General features: G+C 41.7%; 1 protein-coding gene across 1 annotated transcript in view; it reads right to left on the bottom strand.

Moving 5' to 3' along the window:
* Positions 1-1,835: 1,835 nt before the first annotated feature.
* TEX15 (testis expressed 15, meiosis and synapsis associated) overlaps positions 1,836-19,113 on the bottom strand; it is a 66,207-nt gene continuing 48,929 nt past the window's right edge. Inside the window, exons 7-9 of the mRNA XM_024205147.1 lie at positions 15,366-15,430; positions 8,720-9,906; positions 1,836-1,906 (exon numbers count right to left, since the gene is read on the bottom strand). Of these exons, the coding sequence (XP_024060915.1) occupies positions 1,869-1,906; positions 8,720-9,906; positions 15,366-15,430 (1,290 nt within the window). The 3' untranslated portion in view covers positions 1,836-1,868. The remainder of the gene's footprint in view (positions 1,907-8,719; positions 9,907-15,365; positions 15,431-19,113) is intronic.

The raw sequence follows: 19,113 nt of genomic DNA, 5'->3' as shown, positions 1-19,113 counted from the left end.
AATCAGCTGAGTATGTTGCACAAAATCATGAGAAGTTTAACACTTGTAGAAGTCTGTTTTCCTGTTGATGAAGATTTACACTTCCCAATCATGTTAAAGGCTGTATTTCAGATGTTACATGTGCATATCAGATGTAGAAATTACCAATTTAGGGCTTAACTCTGCTCTTAAATATGTGGATTTCTGTTTCCATAGAGCTAGTGAGATCATCTGCTATCCAATTGTGTGTAAACCACAGGAACTGATTTTTACAAGATAGACGTGTTCCTATCCCGTGTATCTCAGATTGCAATAGAGGGTGAAACCTTGGCCCCACTGAAATCAACGGCAAAGGTTCTCACCCAGATCTCTTTGTGATTTTGATTAATGTAATTTCCCCTCTAATTATATCTTGTTCTCATGAAAACACTACAGTACACAAACAACATTTAGAAAATACTGGTGATTCTTTAGCAAAGAGAAACAATCATAAACCCTGGACTATTCTGCATATTTAGAAGTTCAACACAAGTATTTTACATTTTCTGTAAAATTTGTGTTTTTAATGGAAATTAATAGCTAATGCCTTACAGAGTTGCCAATTTTGTAGTTTGTGCTATGTCCTAAATTACCACCTTATAGACACCTAACTGTAACTAGACTGTCAGTCTTATTTCTGAACTATTTGCTACATTTTAAAAAAAACCTGTTTAATGCATACAAATAAAATATTATGTTTACTCAAATACTTGCACAGTGCAAATGCTGTTAACATTTAAAATAAAAATTTTCAATAAAGACCCATATACTTAGAAATATTTCTAAGAAAAATGTACAAAAATTAGAAAAATAAGTCGTCTCTGTTCGAGAAAAATACTAAAAGTATTCCAACCACTGTCATAAATAATATACATATATATAATATGTTAGTGTAAAAACTGTGTGGACTGAAACAGATGTTAGTTATTTGCATATCAGATACAGCAAAGTATCAACTACCGTTATAGAAAATACTAACCAGAACATTCAAGCATCAAATTTCTCTATTCCAGTGTTTAAAAAAAAGCAGCCCCAGGCTAGCAGAAAGTCCGTGCACATTTTCTGCAAAATCAGACATGAGTGCTGGGTAAGTCTTGCGCTGGCCCACTGCACTGGGGTGAATTTCACCCAAGTATTCAGAATTGGCTATAGATCTTGACAGCCTGAGGCAGTACTTTTGTTCAAAAAATGTATTTAAAAGCTAAAAATCCTATAATCACACGTAAAAAGTTCTGTTTTCATTTTTTTAGTAGATGTCAAATAAACACCATCGTATCACAGTACTAAAAGTTAACCAGAAACTTAATACATTAGGGTCAAATCCAGAGACACAACACCCAGCGAGGCTAAACGGCCTCTCCAGTAGGCAGAGGAAAAAGAATCCAGGCCAAAGCCATAGAGCCAATTCACAGCTATTACTTTATCCAGTGGTTTAAACGGCCTTTTGTACTGCAGAACCATGCTGGCTCCACAGTCAGAGGGCCCTCAGTGGTCACTGAGGTGGGGTTACATTTGTCCCTTCCTGTGTGTTTGGTTTTTTTAAATCTGGTTAGGTAAGTCTTGCCATTCACTAAGGACTTAATTCTGCACCCACAGAAATCACTAGGAAAACTCCAACTGCCTTCATGTCCTTAAAAAGGGAGTGATTTTGATGCAACAGTTCTGGAAAATGCAAATTATGTTGCCTTGTGAGGTAAGTGGTTACACTTCAGAACATTATGCAATGCTCTGTATTGTATATTCGGCAGCAACTCTATACAAGCATTTTAAAATATCTAATACTAAACAGTTTTAACAAAGAAAAATTACAACAAACAACGCTGAACCAAAATGTTGTCATGGGACTGGGTTCAATATCCAGGATGAAAAGGTGCCTGCTGCCAGGGAGCTGAAAACAAAGAAAAATATACTTGAGAAAGGATTAAGGCACAGGAAATATAGATTCCTCTTTCCACCCTCCAAAGCCCACCAAACACCACGCCTTTGCCCTTCTATAGCATCTTCTGAAGGTTTCAAAAGCATTCAGTGACTGAAGCACTGATCTTCACCCTGTGCAGAGGACAGCAAAAGGCCTATGCACCTTAAAGTCCTATAATGCAAAGTCCTGTGCAGGGGTGAATTTCAGCCTTTATAAATATTTATAATGAGTTAAGCCGAACAGCGCTTGTCCAAGGGTACATACCAAGTCTGTGGAATAGCTGGAGTTAGAATCCAGTTTGCCTGATTCTCAGTCCTATGCTTCAACTACTACCATAGTCCCTCTGCATGAGAGTGTAAATGTAGACTATATGTTGGAGTTTCAAAAATGCCTACGTGATTTAGGAGCACAAGTTGCACTGAAAGTCAGCGGAATGTGTGCTTCTAAGTCAAATAATTGCTTTTGAAAAATCCCACCTATACTCTTATCCATTAGTGGCAAATACCTCATAAATCATAAGGAAGACTACGTTTTAGTCACGGGTATTTTTAGTAAATGTCATGGACAGGTCACAGGCAGTAAACAAAAATTCACGGCCCATGACTTTTACTAAATACCCCTGACTAAAACTTGGGAGGGGGGGATGGCCCTGGGGGTGTTGTGGGTGCAGGGGAGGGGGGCATGGCCCATGGGGGTGCCGCAGGTGCTCGGGGGGGGGGAGTCGTGGCCCGGGAGGGATTACGGGGGGGTGTCATAGCCCAGGGGGCACCGCGGGTGCTGGGGAGGTGGCCCGGGGGCCATAGGTGCTCGGGGGGGGGGCACAGCCCAGGGAGGCACCACAGGTATTTGGGGGGGCACAGCCCAGGGGGCACCGCGGGTGCTGGGGGGGTGTTGGCGGGTCTGATGCAGGCTCCCTACCTGGCTCCTAGCTCCATGTGCTGCCTCCGCTCTGCCCCAGCCCCGGTTCTGCAGCTCCCATTGGCAGGGAACCGTGGCCAATGGGAGCTTTGGGGGCGGTGCCTGCGGGCGGAGACAGCACGTGGAGCTGAGGGAGGGGAGTTGCTGTCACCCTTACGGGAAGCCCCCCCCAGGTAAGCACTGCACCCCAACCCCCAGCCCTGAGGCCCCCCCCAAACTCCTGCTGCTGGGGAGCGGGGGCAGGGGGAGCAGACCGCCCCAGCAGCATCCAGTGCAACTGGCCCAGGGCTGCCCGAGCTGCTCAGGTAGCCCCCGGGCCAGGCACACCGGCCACTGCAGAAGTCACGCAGGTCACAGAATCCGTGACCTCCGTGACAAACACGGAGCCTTAATCATAAGCACCAGAAAAATCTCAGAAATGTTCTCAGGAGTAGGAGGGTGGCACTGAGCATTGGCAAGGGAAAAAAATCCTGCTGCTTTTTGTAAAACAGAGCCTACTTTAGTACAAAAAGGAAACCAACCTCTTCTAGTCTAAACCAGGCAACTCTCCTCACCACCATTTTTCATTTACCGGGCGGGGAGGGGGGAATGGTTACCTCAAAAGAGAGTGGTATTGGGCAGAAGAGTGGTTAAAAAAACCTAACAAAACATGCCAGCTATTCTAGCAAACCAGAACTGAAAATCATGTACCCAACTGTTTATATGTATCTTTGTGCACACAGTAAATACGTGGTCGCTGGGAACAGGAAAGGGAAGTTACTTACCACGACAGTAACTGAAGGACTCTGAGGTGTGTGGTCCTTCCCTGTATTCCATTGAGGGTGCACATGCGCCTGTGACCAGAAGATTTTTGCTAGCAGTGTGTATCGGACTGTGCCTGCGCACTTATCTCCTCCTGCTCCAAACTGGTGCAGAGCTCTCCAGTTCCTTCTCTGCTGTGAATCAACTTTAAGATCTGCAGCAGAGGGGAAGGAGGGTGGGTAGTGGAATACAGACAGGTTTCACACACCTCAAATAACTTCAGTTACTGTACAGGAAAGTAACTTCCTTTCCTTCTTCAAGTGCTGGCCCCTATGTGTATTCCACTGTCGGTGCCTGACAAGCAGTGTCTATTAAGGAGGAGGATGAGAGGACCTCTGGGAAGCTACAGACAGTACTACAGCAGTGCCCAGGGAAGTGTTAGCTGCAGAGGCCTACACCAAAGCATGTTCTCTGCAGAAGATATGGACTGACTCCACATGGCTCCTTTACAAATTTCAAGGATGAGGACATTTTGTAAGGAGGCTACTGAAGCAGCCTGGGAGCTCACACCTTGCAGTGCAGGAGTATTTGTCAGCTCATAGCATAGCAGAACGCAGGTCAGGATCCATTTGGAAAGAAGTTGGGATGAGACAGCTTCCCCTCGCATTTGTTCTGCAACTGATGCAAACAGTCTGGGTGATTGTCTCAATGAGTTAGAAAATGACTAGCAACAAGATCCTTATGAGCTCTTGAGCCTCCATGACCAGAACAAGATGTCTCCTCTGCCTTTGAATGTGCTGGGGAAGAAGCTCTCCTCTTAGAGGTGGATATAGAGGGTGATCTCTCTAAGTATTTTGAAGTGTTTCCTGTCCTCATTAAGTGGAGTCCTTGGTTCCTCTCCTGTGTCTGATGTTGCAGAGCTAAGAGGCATGCTCCTGAGTGCTTTGGGCCACTGCACAGAGGAGTCTACCGGGCCTATGTCAGACTGCAGCCTCATTGCACACTGCACAAAATGTTTTCTAAGTCTGTCTTCTCATGCTTGGTGGATCTGGTTGGGAAAGGCATGGCGAATATTGCACTTGGAAGCTACATGAGCCTCTGCAAGGCAATAGAAGCACTTTTGGTGGTCGTCACTGATTGAGAAGATCTGGGAGTAGGAGATGCAGGTTTTAAAGCCCAGAAGCTTTGGCATAATAGTCCCCCTGTACAGGAGGTGTAGGGTAAACCCAAATCTAACTCACTAACTGAATACCAAGTTAAACACTATCACGATCTACTAATAAGAAGAAAAATATTTACAGAGAAACACTGAAAAGCTTTGCAGACACTGAAGAGGTTCCATCTCAGACCATGTGGCAGTAGAAAGGAACTGGAAAGGTGGTCAGTCAGCACCACCCTTTACATTCTTGGTTCAGAGCATAAGGAGAGGAAGGCCACAGATGTGGACCAACTGACACTATTAGCAAAAATCTTCTGGTCTCAGGTGGATGAAGTGCATGAGCACCCACTGTGGAATATATATAAGGACCATCTCTTGTAGTAGCATTCCGTTTACAGCTAAATGGTGATAATCAGGAGATTTGCTAGTATCTTCCTTCTCAAGATTTAAGTGTAATAATATAGTCTCCACTCGTCAACCCTGAGCCACAGACTCACAGGTAAGGTGGTTTGTACAATACATTTCAAATGTTGCAAACAGGTGCTTGGCAGCATTTGTGCATACTGGGCCAAATTCTCACTTACGTGACCAAGGGCCAAATCCTGAGGACTAGTTATGCAATCACAAGGGGCTAAAAATCTCCTATCAACCTATCTCCACACTCTTCATTGTGATGATAGAGTCTGAGGATGGTAGACCAAGTGTGGAAAGGGATGGAGGGGTAAGTACAGGCACAAAGAGGAGAAGGGAAACCAGTTCTAGAGAGGGTCAATACTGCAGCCCCTCTAATTTCATTCTACACCAGCTCTGACCCTAGGTCAATTAGCCTAGTTAAGAGCTTGGTTACGCAGCCACTTTGGTTATACAATGAAGTAGTTCTATAACTGACTGAGACAGGTTTCAGAATGAACAGCAGCACCCTTGGGGAACCAGGGGCGTGACAGTCACCCCTCTAAAGAAGGCCAGCACAAGGCCTATGAATCATTTAAGTCCTCAAAATAAGGGGTGAGAAAAATTTAAGTAGTGCACAAGGGTGAATTTCACTCCATGCATTTATCATTAAGCACAGAAATACTAAATAGAGAGCGTGTATTTGTTTTCCAGTGTAACATTAAAATTAGCACTGTCAAGCAAATAAAAAAATTAATCGCACGGTCAAAAAAATTAACCGCACTGTTAAACAATAATGGAATACCATTAATTTAAATATTTTGGATGTTTTCTACATTTTCAAATATACTGATTTCAATTACAACAAAGAATACAAAGTGCACAGTGCTCAGTTTATATTTATTTTGATTACAAGTATTTGCACAATAAAAAACAAAAGATATAGTATTTTTCAATTCACCTAATACAAGTACTGTAGTGCAATCTCTATCATGAAAGTTTAACTTACAAATGTAGAATTATTTACAAAAAACCTGCATTCAAAAATAAAACTATGTAAAATTTTAGAACCTGCAAGTCCACTCAGTCCTACTTCTTGTGCAGCCAATCACTCAGACAAACAAGTTTGTTTACATTTGCAGGAGATAATGCTGCCCACTTCTTGTTTACAATATCACCTGAAAGTGAGAACAGGTGTTCTCATGGCACTGTTGTAGCCGGCGTCACAAGATATTTACATGCCAGATGCGCTAAAGGTTCATATGTCCCTTCACACTTCAACCACCATTCCAGAGGACATGTGTCTATGCTGATGACAGGTTCTGCTCGATAACAATCCAAAGCAGAGCAGACCGACGCATGTTCATTTTAATTATCTGAGTCAGATGCCACCAGCAGAAGGTTGATTTTCTTGTTTGGTGGTTCTGTAGTTTCCGCATCTGAGTGTTGCTCTTTTAAGACTTCTGAAAGCATGCTTCACACCTTGCCCCTCTCAGATTTTGGATGGCACTCAGATTCTTAAACTTTGGGTCGAGTGCTGTAGCTATCTTTAGAAATCTCACATTGGTAGCTTCTTTGAGTTTTATCAAATCTGCAGTGACAGTGTTTTTAAAATGAACAACATGTGCTGGTTCATCACCTGAGACTGCTATAACATGAAATATTTGGCAGAATGCGGGTAAAACAGAGCAGGGGACATATTTTCTCCCCAAAGTTCAGTCACAAATTTAATTAATGCATTTTTTTTTTAAATGAGCGTCATTAGCATGGAAGCATGTCCTCTGGAATGGTGGCTGTAGTAGGATAGGGCATATGAATGTTTAGCATATCTGGCACGTAAATACATTGCAATGCCGGCTACAAAAGTCCCATGCAAATGCCTGTTCTCACTTTCTGGTGACATTGTAAATAAGAAGAGGGCAGCATTATCTCCTATAAAAGTAAATAAACTTGTTTGTCTCAGCAATTGGCTGAACAAGAAGTAGGACTTGTCGGCGCTTAAGTTTTACATTGTTTTGTTTTTGAGTGCAATTATGTAACCAAAAAAATCTACTTTTGTAAATTGCACTTTCACGACAAAGAGATTGCACTACAATACTTGTATGAGGTGAATTGAAAAATACTATTTCTTTTGTTTATCATTTTTACAGTGAAAATATTTGTAATTAAAAATAATATACACTTGGATTTCAATTACAACACAGAATACAATATATATGAAAATGTAGAAAAACATCCAAAATATTTAATAAATTTTAATTGGTATTCTATTGTTTAACAGTGTGAATAAAACGGCGATTAATTATGATTTATTTTTTTGAGTTAATCGCATGAGTTAACTGCGATTCATAGACAGCCCTAATTGAAATGTAAGTCTAATAACTCAAATGGAATACACAACTAGATCATTAGCATTAGACACTGACAGCTAGGAAAATTATAAGGCTAGGAATGTTCAGCTAGTCCAGGTATCTAATGGCTGAAAAATGCTTAATGCTTTATCAATTTTTACAGTAAGACACTCATTGGAGGGGGGCACTGCGGAGTTCATGCTCCCAGCCTTTAGGGAAAGGAAGTGCTTATTGCATTATTCAACAATTGCTCTACATCGGGGTGGGCAAACTTTTTGGCCCAAGGGCCAGATCTGGGTATGGAAATTGTATGGTGGGCCATGAATGCTCATGAAATTGGGGGTTGGGGAGTGGGAGGGCGTGCGGGCTCCAGCTGGGGGTGCGGGCTCTGGGGTGGGGCTGGGGATGAGAGGTTTGGGGTGCAGGAGGGTGCTCTGTGCTGCAATCAAGGGGTTCAGAGGGTGGGAGGGGGATCAGGGTTGGGGCATGGGAAGGGGTCAGGTGTGCAGGCTCTGGGCAGCACTTACCTCAAGCAGCTCCCGGAAGCAGCAGCATGTCCCTTCTCTGGCTCCTACATGGAGGCATGGCCAGGTAGCTCTCCATGCTGCCCCGTCCACAGGCGCTGCCCCTGCAGCTCCCATTGGCTGTAGTTCCCGGCCAATGGGAGCTGCGGGGGCAGCACTTGGGGTAGGAGCAACATGCGGAGCCCCCTGGCTGCCTCTATGCATAGTAGCCGGAGCGGGGACATGCCCTCTGCTTCTGGGAGCCATGTGGAACCAATCGAGGGCCGTATTAAAACATCTGAAAGGCCGGATGTGACCCCCGAGCCGTAGTTTGCCCACCCCTGCTCTACATACTAGCTGAAAGAGACTTCACAATCCCAAAAGGAAAGTGTTAGCACTATGTCATAATACAGTGAAACACTAAATGAGGATGGATTTATGAAGACTGAAACCATGGGTAAAACTACTACAGATGCACTGCCCAGTTTGAAAGATACTGAGCCAAATTCAGAGGTGACTCACTGATTCTAAGAGAGTCTAGTTTGCACCTCTGCATGTGGCATAGTGTATCATTTGAAAAATCAGTGGCTAAAGGCCAAAAACTTAATAGTACTTGTTCTATCCGAGGTTGAGGCAGCAAAGCAATGTCTAGATTTAAACACCCAATGTCACTACTAAAACAATATGAAAAAAATACTGAATTTAATAGCCAGGCACTTACTGCTGGTCCAAACAGCTCCTGAGGATGATCCTGTATTGGAAGGATATGGAAAAGGACCTTGTGACCAAGGCTGATTTGCAGCATATTGTGGTAAAGATGGCACCTGAAAGCTGTAAGGAAGGGGCATCTGAGAACGAACATATCCAGGCACTGGGTATATTTGAGCATAGTTAGGCCTTTGTAGCTCCTCAAGAGCAGCATAACTAAATGACTGGGAGTAAAACATATTAGCGTGTGCATTATACACGTTACTTGCAACTGCAGATGTGCCAGAATGAGCAAACTGTTGTACTTGATAAGTTATCCCCTGGTAAGTCTGGGTTATGGAACCGCCATTGCTATCACTTTGATGATAAGAATAAAAGGAATAGTAAGGATAGGCTGTCTCATAAGCCTGCACTAAAGAACATTGCACTGGAGGTGTTGATAGTGGAAGTTCATTTTGAAAGACAGCAGAATGTTCAGCAGGGCTTTTTGCATTTTCATTGGAATGTGGTTCCAAAAGAGAGCACACCGATGGTGATGGTGTATTTTTATTTGCCATAATCACAGGAAGATCTGAAGTACTGACAGGCACGCTGCTGGGAGACTCCGAGTTCGTTTCATGTTTCTTGTCTTTTCTATCAGGTTTTGTGGCTAAATTATTAGTTTTACTATATTCAGCCAGTAAACTGGATCTTGATATATTTCCTGTGGCGTCTGATTCTTGCACATGCTGTAGATTTAGTGCAGCAGACACAGCAGAAGAACTATCACCTTGTTTTGTTGTTGACCTAACAGATTTGTGTGTTGAACATAAATTATTCTCAAGAGACTTTTGAAGTAGTGGTTCTTTTTCTAAAGACAAATGGGCATTTTCACATTTCTTGTCACAGGGTGCAAAACCTTCATGATCTTTTCTTGCACTTTTGTAACAATTACTGTTTCTTCTGATCATGTGCTTTAGGTTTGCTGAGCTCTGCTGGCTGGTTAAGCCTTTTAAATTAACAAATGAGCTTTTTGAAGCATCTGGTGTACATTTAACATGTGGAGAGCAATAAACAGCTTCCAAATCTTTTGAATGCAAAAGTGAGCGTGGTAATTGGTCTTGCACAGCTTTTTCTAGAGGCCTCTTGTTTCCTAGATTATCCGGTGAGATACTCGACGCTAGATCTTTTTCATTTTGAGGATTAACTCTTGCATTCTCTCTAAAAAGAGCAAAACAGAATTATATACTTGTACATCCACACTTCCGTTTTATCCCATTGGTAATAAAGAATACATATACATCACTATCAAATACTGGTAGTAAAATAATTGCTTACAAGGCAAATGCATAAAACATCTGCTTTAATCCTTTAAATATATATGGATTAACAACTCATTAGTCCATACTATTTTATAATTACAGGATGTAATACTGTAGACTATTATTCCACACAACTTTATTGTATTTTATAGTCCAGGCATATGTTATTCAACATTATACTTTTTTTTTATTTGGACATTATTCTAGAATTTCCTCAATGTTTAGTCTGTGCAGTCCAGTGTGGAAGTATTCTACCTGAGCAAAACTGAACAAAACTATACAGTTTGGATTCACAAACCAAATCACACATCTTATGCCTGAGGAAACCATGAAGGAACTCTGCTCCTTGCTTTTCTCTGTCCCCTAACAACTGTCTGCTGAAGACAATGGGGAAGATTCTACCTCGTCTCTTCCTGAAATAGCTTTGTTAAGTTCAGTGCCTTTAACTGGTGCTCTGATCTCTGAACTCAAGAAGAGTGAGTGGTGCACCAATCGACATACTTCATCATCAGCTCCTATAATATGTAGGCAAAGAGAAAGAGTCATCTCGGATTCCAGACTAGGGAGGTAAAAAAATGAATGCTTTGGTCTGAAACCAGGCAGCTGGTAGCCCTATTAGTGTCTTTTAGTAGTAACAAAAATATTTTCTTGCAAGGTAAGAATTTGATAATTCCACCATAAGTATTGATCTACCATTGGAATGCTGAAAAACAATAGCATATGTCCCATTTCTAAATTTACCACAACTAGAAATCTGACTTGATATACTACAGGATTTAAGCTTCGAAGTGTAATTTCTACTCTTTCCTCCATCCTAAAAAAGCGCTGTTAATCTTCATTCCTTCTCCAACACTATACCTATAACTCTCTTCTTCCCACCTTGCTCCCTCTCAATCCCAGATGCAATGAATTTTCTTCTTTGAATTTAAGCAGCTGGTTAGTGATTTAACTGAAACAAACAAACAAATTGTAGTATCTGGAGCTTTAAAAACAATAGCATTTATGGCAATTTGCAACAGAGTTCAAAAGGCGTGTCAGTTGGCAGCAACTGGACATAGAGTTAAAGACTGACTCCAAGAATGAAGTGGATGTAGCATGTAAGAAAGAACCTGCTAACTCATCTCATATGTTACTTTATTTTTCTTGTTGTTATACTGATCAAATTGAATTGTAGTTAATTAAAAGGCCGTATGTGGCTTATTGGAAAATCAGGAGTCAAAACAGGAAAATCATTGGTGGGAAACCTTTGATGGAATTCTTGAAACACTACGGTGAATCAGTGAAGCAACAGTTACAGAAGAGTTCTGTATCTGAAGAGAGAGGAAGAGAAATAAAGTACAAAGAGGGTAAAAATGGCCATGTCTGGAAAATGGACACTTTTCATTTTGATAGCAAAGTTGAGGATTTGAGTTTAAGTACAAAGGCTGCATTTGTATGTTTATGCCAATGCCTCTGAAGTCAATCACAAGTTCCAACTCTGGTTGGAAAGAGATATTTACACACTTATGTTTCGCTCAAGAGCTGGGTGACATGAACTAAGAGGACATGAAATGCTTAAAAACACTATGTACTCCGAACAGACTTACTAGCTAAGAGATACATGTCCCTTAAGATGCAAAAAGAAGAAAGCATATCTGATTTTCTGGCTACTCTTAAAGCTGTCCATAATCTCTGTCATTTCAGTAACCACTTAAGTCCTTCTAGGACTGTTCTGTAATTCAAATCAGAAATCCAAAGTTAAGAGAACGACCACTGAGTATAGCTCATAAAAAGGATCTTAATCTGGAAGGAACAGTAGATAGAGCTCTGTTTCTGTTGGTCGGTTCTGTTTGAAACAGTATGTCTGCTTAGGTGTCATACAAAGTAAGGCTAGGTCTACACTACAGCGGGGTTCCGACCTAAGATACGCAACTTCAGCTACGTGAATACCGTAGCTGAAGTTGCGTATTTTAGGTCGGCTTACCTGGCGGTGAGGACGGGGGAAAGCCGACCGCTGCCGCGCTGCCGCCGACTCCGCTGCCACCTCTTGTCGAGGTGGATTTCCGGAGTCGACGGCAGAGCGATCAGGGATCGATTTTACCGCGTCCTCACGAGACGCGGTAAGTCGATCCCCGATAAACCGATTGCTACCCGCCGGATCGGCGGGTAGTGAAGACGTAGCCTAAGAGAAGCACAACCCCAGGCAAAGGAAGGGACAGAAGGCACTCTTCTCTCACCAGGCCCACTTACCACAAACACAGAGTAGTGTGACCGTTTTCAAAAAATCCCCGAAGCTAGAACAAAACACTAAACTGCACTGCACACACAATTCTCCCCCTATGGGAGAGGATGAGAGAAAGAATGAGCCATATGTGCAGTCTGGGAGCATGTTGTAGTAAAATCTCATTCAGTGGGCAAGTTAGTGATAGAAAGATAAGGGAGGTGTCATTTGACTGGAAAAATTTACAGAATCATAATTTCAATTGTGTTACTCTCTGCAGCGTGGCCAGGGGGACTCACTGCCCCCCACTCTTCCAGTTCCAGGTCCTCTGGTGGAAAATTTGATTATATAATGTCATCGGGCTGAGTTGAGTATTATTCGAAAGACCTTTCTCCCACAACTACAATGGTACCAAAATGTGACAAAGCTAGAAAAACTATGTAGATATATATTCAAGAAAATATGTAAAAATCAATTATTTTTAATTATTTTTTACACAGGAATGCATTGCTTACATAAAGAAAAAGACACAGATTTTTGGTAATCCAAGAGAACTTAGACTTGACATGTAGGACTGAAAACATTTATTAATCAAAATCATCATTAGTGTTGTCTGTGCCTAGGGCACCACTGCTACACACACTGTCGCGCTGACAGTGTCTGGGTGGCACTTGCACAGCTCCATACCAGGCAGGCTGCTGGGAAAACATTTGCAGGGCAGTGAGCATCTGGTCTCTGCACATGAGAAATTGATTAGCTGAAGGACTGATTCTGGAGTGCAAATCTCAGGTGTTAACATTTTTTTATTTGTCGAGAGCTTGTGCTTCAGCCATATCCTCTATGATTGCTAAGCAGGACAGCCTCTGCTGGCATAAGGTACCAACCAGTCACATTGTCAGTAGGTGCTAGCTTGGGGAAGACCATGCAAGATGTGCATTAATTTGCTTTTCATCTGGCACATAAGCATAGTTTCATTGCACTTAAACATTGATCATGGTACCACAGAAAACTCATATTTTCCCATAAGATGTATGAGGAATCTGCCACAGATTTTGGAATGAATTGTTAAACCAACTGCCACTTGTAGTCGTAGATTATGAATACGCCACACCGTTGTCATGTATGTGCTGGAAACCTGCCTTTCACTCAAGCACTTGTACATGAGGCTTTGTGATAAAATGGCAGTCGTGTGCTCCAATTACTTGTTGGTGTTGAAGTCACTGCGCTCACCAATGCACTACTTAAGGAAGTAGTATGGGTTACGCAGTATTATTTTTCAGGTTTGGCATCAGCAGGGTGATCAGATAGCAAGCGTGAAAAATTGGGACACTTTGTGGGGGGGGGGTATAAGTTGTGTATATAAGACAAAGCCCCTAATATTGGGACACCTGGTCACTCTAGGCATCAGCTACGGATCCCATAAACGCCCACATGCTGTAGGACAAAATGCTTTTCCATAAAAATGTAGCAGTTGCAAGCAGAGGATCTTCATATTACTGTTGACATCAGCCCCTTCTTCCACTTTTGACAGCACCACAGCTTTTGTAGCTTAAGGACAGGTGCTGTGATTCATTTCTGTGGACAGAACTGCTAAAAACTAGGTCCATATCCCACAGTTCATCTTCAATAAGTGCTTTAAGAGCCTTTCTTCTAAGCATTTGTTCCTCTTCAATCCCATTCAAAGCACATACTTCTCTGTACTTAGCCTCTGCATTGGCCATCACCACCATGTTCCCGTCCATTAGAGCCTCCATGAGGCAATTTACAAACACCAGCTGAGTTGCAGTTTGCAGTAGTAAAATCAGTATTTGTTTCTGTTGTTTTTACCTTTTGGCGCAGCACTTGATGTGATTCCATGCACTCTTACCGTGCAACATTCTTGCTAAGAGATACTGCTTCACACAAATGAAGATGAGAAACTTTTAAATATCCAAAGACCTGCAGAGGGTGATACTATTGCAACTATGATTCTGTAAATTTTTATTAATCAAAAGACACCTCCCTTAGCGTTCTATCATTAACTTGCCCACAGAAGTACATATGCTTGCAAACTATGACATGTTAGTCACCTGGCTCAAAGCACGACTGGAAAGCACTGAGCCACTATGGTGATGAGTGTGGGATAAGAACCTCTATAGAACTGAAGACAATGAACGAAAAACTAATCAATGTGCTTTATGCAGTAGTCACCTAAATATGCCACAAACTGCTTCTTGTCATCCTTGGAAATGGGTTATTTGGCAAAGATGACATTGATACTGCAGAGAAGAATACCAAATTAATTTAGTTGTAGCTAATGCTGTGGCCATCTAGAATAAAGTAATATCTATGGCAATCACTTCTGTTGCCAAGATTCTTGAGGCACTGTGGACTATATATGCTCACATGGTTTACCTGAAGAAATTGCTTCAGGCAGTGGTCTTCAGTTACTGAAGGATTTCAGATTTTCCTCAAAAGAAATTTTGCATCACACAGTAGGTAAACTGCTTATCATTCTGCATCAAATGAGTTGGCAGAATGCTTTGTGAAGACACTTTAAATGACACTAGAGAAAAATGAGGGAAGAAGCCTGCAATGTTGTTTTGGGAACTTTCTTTTGTCATACAACCGTACACCACAGACCTTCACATATAAACAAACTTGAAGAGCTGGGAGTGAAAGAAGCTGTAAAGTCATACAATATTCTCTCTGAGACATCCTAACATTGCACGCTGATGCTGTGTCATCTACGCTGATGGAGAATGGTAAGAGAAACATCACTAAGCCATGTCAGGATGTCACGTCATGATAACTGGATCAAATCATTTGACACAGTAACCTCTCTCGTCTCCATTACTATTCTACTGGTGGCTGAATGGGGTCCCATCAACTCTGATACATTGCTTCATGCTTCCGCCTCCAGCCTCATGTGCCAGGAAGTGCAAAGAGTGCTACTCTGATTGGAACTCCACCCACTGAGTCTGAGAATAGGTTGAGCAAGAGGTGCTCTGTGAACTCTACAAGAGTCCCCCAGGAATTCAATGCATCTCTAATGCTACAAGTTGAATAGCGCTGTATGAAAATAAGGGGAAAAGGTGTCACTCTTTTTCCTGTCATTATTCAGCAGATCTTGAGCTTTTCTGCGCAAGTGTTTTTACTATTTTAAATCCTAAATATACCTTATGTGGCAGCATGTTTCATTTTCATCACCATTTTTTGAGGCTGCTGCCATCAGAACACCAACCTAAGAGAAAATAAACTCGTTATATGTGAAATTCTTATACTTGTAATGATTATTTTGTGCACACTATTCCTGTTAGCTATTTTCAAAATGTAAGTGCATATCTTTCTTTGAATAACGTCTTGAATTTTCATTACAATCACGGTAAAACACTGCCCTTGAGATCCAGGCATTTTGGGTGTTACTGTATAATGATGGTGGAAAGGCACCTTTCTCTGAAGCAGCCAGTGCTGGTCACTGTCAGAGACACATATTGAACTTGATGGACCACTGGTCTGAACCAATATGGCAATTCCCATGTTTGGGCCCAGCTATGCTGCTGTGTAGTGTGCTATCAAAGTGAACCAAAAGGATGTGTTCTGCTGAGATTTTGGAAAAGTCCAGAACACAAGAGATAAGCTTGAGAACCTTGATGCTTTCATTTTTTCACACGAGGGTTGTGTCATCTTCATGCATGCTGCCCACAATGTGAGCCTGGTTTGCTTCCATAGTGTGTATACAAGGGTCTAAATTATGTTTCAGCATGTTCTTTGTACTTACTTACCCACAAACGGGACCTCTGCATGTGATCTGGAAATAGACGCCCAATTCTGCAGTGCATTTAGCAAGTGGTTTCATGTCTTTGAAAGGAATTTCTGGAGACACGTCATGTGGAATCCCTCTGAGGGATGATACTGGTGCATGGCAAAAGCGATCATAGATGCGGAAGACACTGCACTATTGATAACTGCTGCTGGGACAACACTGATGCAATGAGGCTTTGGCTCTTCATAAATCTTTTCCAGTGTGGTAAAGTTCTGGCTACAGCCATGCCTTTTGCAGCCTGTGGGTGGGCAATTCCCTATGCTGGGCTGAAAAAGTTCTTGGCTTTTGGTAATAACCAGTGGGTTGGAAGCATTTCTGGCATTTGGCAAGTTGTAAGTGGGTCTGCTTCTCTGGGCTTGGCTCTGATTGGGATGTTGTCCATGAATGAGTGTGTGTGTAACTTATAGATTCACAGATTCCAAGGACAGAAGGGATCATTGTGATCACCGAGTCTGATCTCCTATATATCACAGGCCAAAATAATTCCTAGAGCAGGTCTTTGGATATTTAAAAGTTGTCAGTGATAGAGAATCCAACACAACCCTTGGTAAATTGCTTCATTGGTTAATTACTCTTTCTGTTCAAAATGTACACCTAATTTCCAGTCTGACTTTGTTTAGCTGCAACTTCCAGCCATTGGATCATGTTATACCCTTCTCTGCTAGATTGAAGAGCTCATTATTAAATATTTGTTCCTCATGTAGGTATCTACAGACTGTCATCAAGTCACCCCTTAATCTTCTCTTTTTTAAGATAAATAAATTGAGTTCCTTGAGTCTATCGATATAAAGTGTCTCCTTCCCACTGAATCTCTCCCTTTTTTAAATCAAAAAATCACTGGGCAGATACAAACCTAAAGCCTCAAAAGCAGTCAGATTGAGCTAGTTCTTTCAACTGTGTGATGGTGGTGTTTTTTAAAAAGTCATCAATGTTTTAAAATAGTATTTCCTAAACTGTAGTCCAGTGTGTTAAATGCCCCACCAGCCAGGCTAAGAGGGACTTTAGTGGAGCTGTAGCAGGGATCTGCCTAAGTCAGTTCATGATTGTTCATGTGAAATATCATCCATAAATATAGGTTTTGCTTTTAGAGAGGAAAACATGCAGCTGAAAGGGCCTCTGAAGGAAGAAAAACACCCTCTGGTTCAGGTGTAATTAAGATTTGTAAAATATAAGACACTGTAATTCACAGTATCAAACTAATAACCATGCATCTTATTCACATAGTTGGAGTCTTGAAGTAGAGAATATCTTCTGTATATTTTACACTGATCACCCTACCTAAATGATTAGTGAAAATTGGTGTAGGCTAGGTAATTAAATTAACCATGTATAAAATGAAAACATGTCAGTTTGTATCATGGAGTAGTGGAGACAGAACAGTCATGATAATAAACCAAATGAATTTCATTTCCCACATATTTATTCCAAGCCCTTTCATGCCTTGGTCTGCATACCACTGTATTTCACGATAACTTTATATAGTTTGGAGATTAACTTTTTAGAAGGTACATTATCGTGATGGTTCTCGGATACCCAGGACTGAGAGTCACCTTATTCACAGATTCCAAGCCCATAAGGAATCACTGTGATCATCTAGTTTAACCTCTGGTATAACACAGGCCATGGAACTTCCCCAAAATAATTCCTAGAGCAGATTTTTTTTTTTTTTTAGCTAAACACCCAGTCTTGATTTAAGTATTGTCAGTGCTGGAGAATCTACCACAACCCTTGGCAAATTGTTCCAATGGTTAATTACCCTCCCTGTGAAAAATGTACATCTTATTTCCAGTCTGAATTTATGTAGCAGCAACTTCCAGCCATTGGATCTTTTTTACTTTTCTCTGCCAGACTGAAGAGCCTATTATTAAGTATTTGTCCCCTACGTAGATACTTATAAACTGTAATCAAGTTGTCCCTTAACCTCTTTGTTAAACTAAATAGATTGAGCTCTTTGAGTCTATCACTATAAGGCATGTTTTCTAATTCATTAATTGTTCTCTTATCCTTTAATCCTCTAAAACTTGCAATCTGAGCCTCGCTAAAACCACTGCAAGCCATTTAAGGTTGAGTTCAGAATGCAGACTGAATGGGAGGCTCTTTTACAGAAAGTGGAAGTTCCCATACATAAACGTGCATGCTAAGGATTTTGTGTTTCAGGATAAAATTCTATCTAGGTGTTTTTCCGAGCTTCTGCTCCAGTTTACTCCCTCTGGAGGGGCAGAGTCTCTTCTTAAATGGCTTTGGTGTTGGTAGGGGCTAAGGGATTTGCTACGCTGGATTTGAGAAATGAGAGGTGACTTTGACCTGCATTCTCAGCTATTTTCCCTCATGTTTCCCCAAACAGGGTCACCTATAAATTTGTAAGCCAAGGGTTTCTCTTTGCAATGACTACTAATCAAGGATGTAAACACGGCTTCCTTGTTAGGTGCCATTAGTCTTTTCACAAATCACATCAATTCCCAAAAAAGATTGCCAAGAATCAGTATTTTACACAGTGCTGCAAGGATTTGCCAGAATCTGAATCCCAGACTTCTCACACTCACAGTAAGAATCATACCCCTAGACAAACAAGCCACTTAGTAGTTTTTCCTTACGAATTACAAGGAATCGTTTTGATTTGAATGATCAAAGCTGAGCTTTCAAATTTCTGCTTAGAGTATCTTCTCTCTCATGGTTTGTGGGAACTTTTGGAAGGAAGTCCCATTCTGAAAAGACAACAATGCCTTGCACCTGTGGAACTACTACTGCACTGGGCTTAGGTCTTCTTCCTTGTCTAATTCTCATCACCTGTGAAATTTCCTTGTGTTTATGTAACAGTTTAGTTTCACCCAGAAGTCCCCATTCAGATTCGATGATGTCCTCAAAAAAGGGGAGTATGGGATTTTTTACACTACTTGCTCATTAACAATTTACAAATCCTATGGGGCACTGGTTTGTCTTTTGGGGACCTGGAGTCTCTGGAGTTTACAAGACTTGCCCCAGAGCAGGTTGTTTGGGGTTCTCCTTCCCGGAAAAATCATATTGTTCCTGCTTGAACCTTCCCACAGCAGAGTTCCCCTGCAGGAAGCTGCAACCAGGCCCTGACTTGCCAGTCTAATTCA

Source organism: Terrapene carolina, unplaced genomic scaffold (genome assembly GCF_002925995.2).
Source record: "Terrapene carolina triunguis isolate 2854851 unplaced genomic scaffold, T_m_triunguis-2.0 Scaffold136, whole genome shotgun sequence".
NCBI classification, from domain to species: Eukaryota; Metazoa; Chordata; order Testudines; family Emydidae; genus Terrapene; species Terrapene triunguis.
Note: the sequence above shows the minus strand (reverse complement) of the source record. Positions and strands in the feature narration are given on the sequence as shown.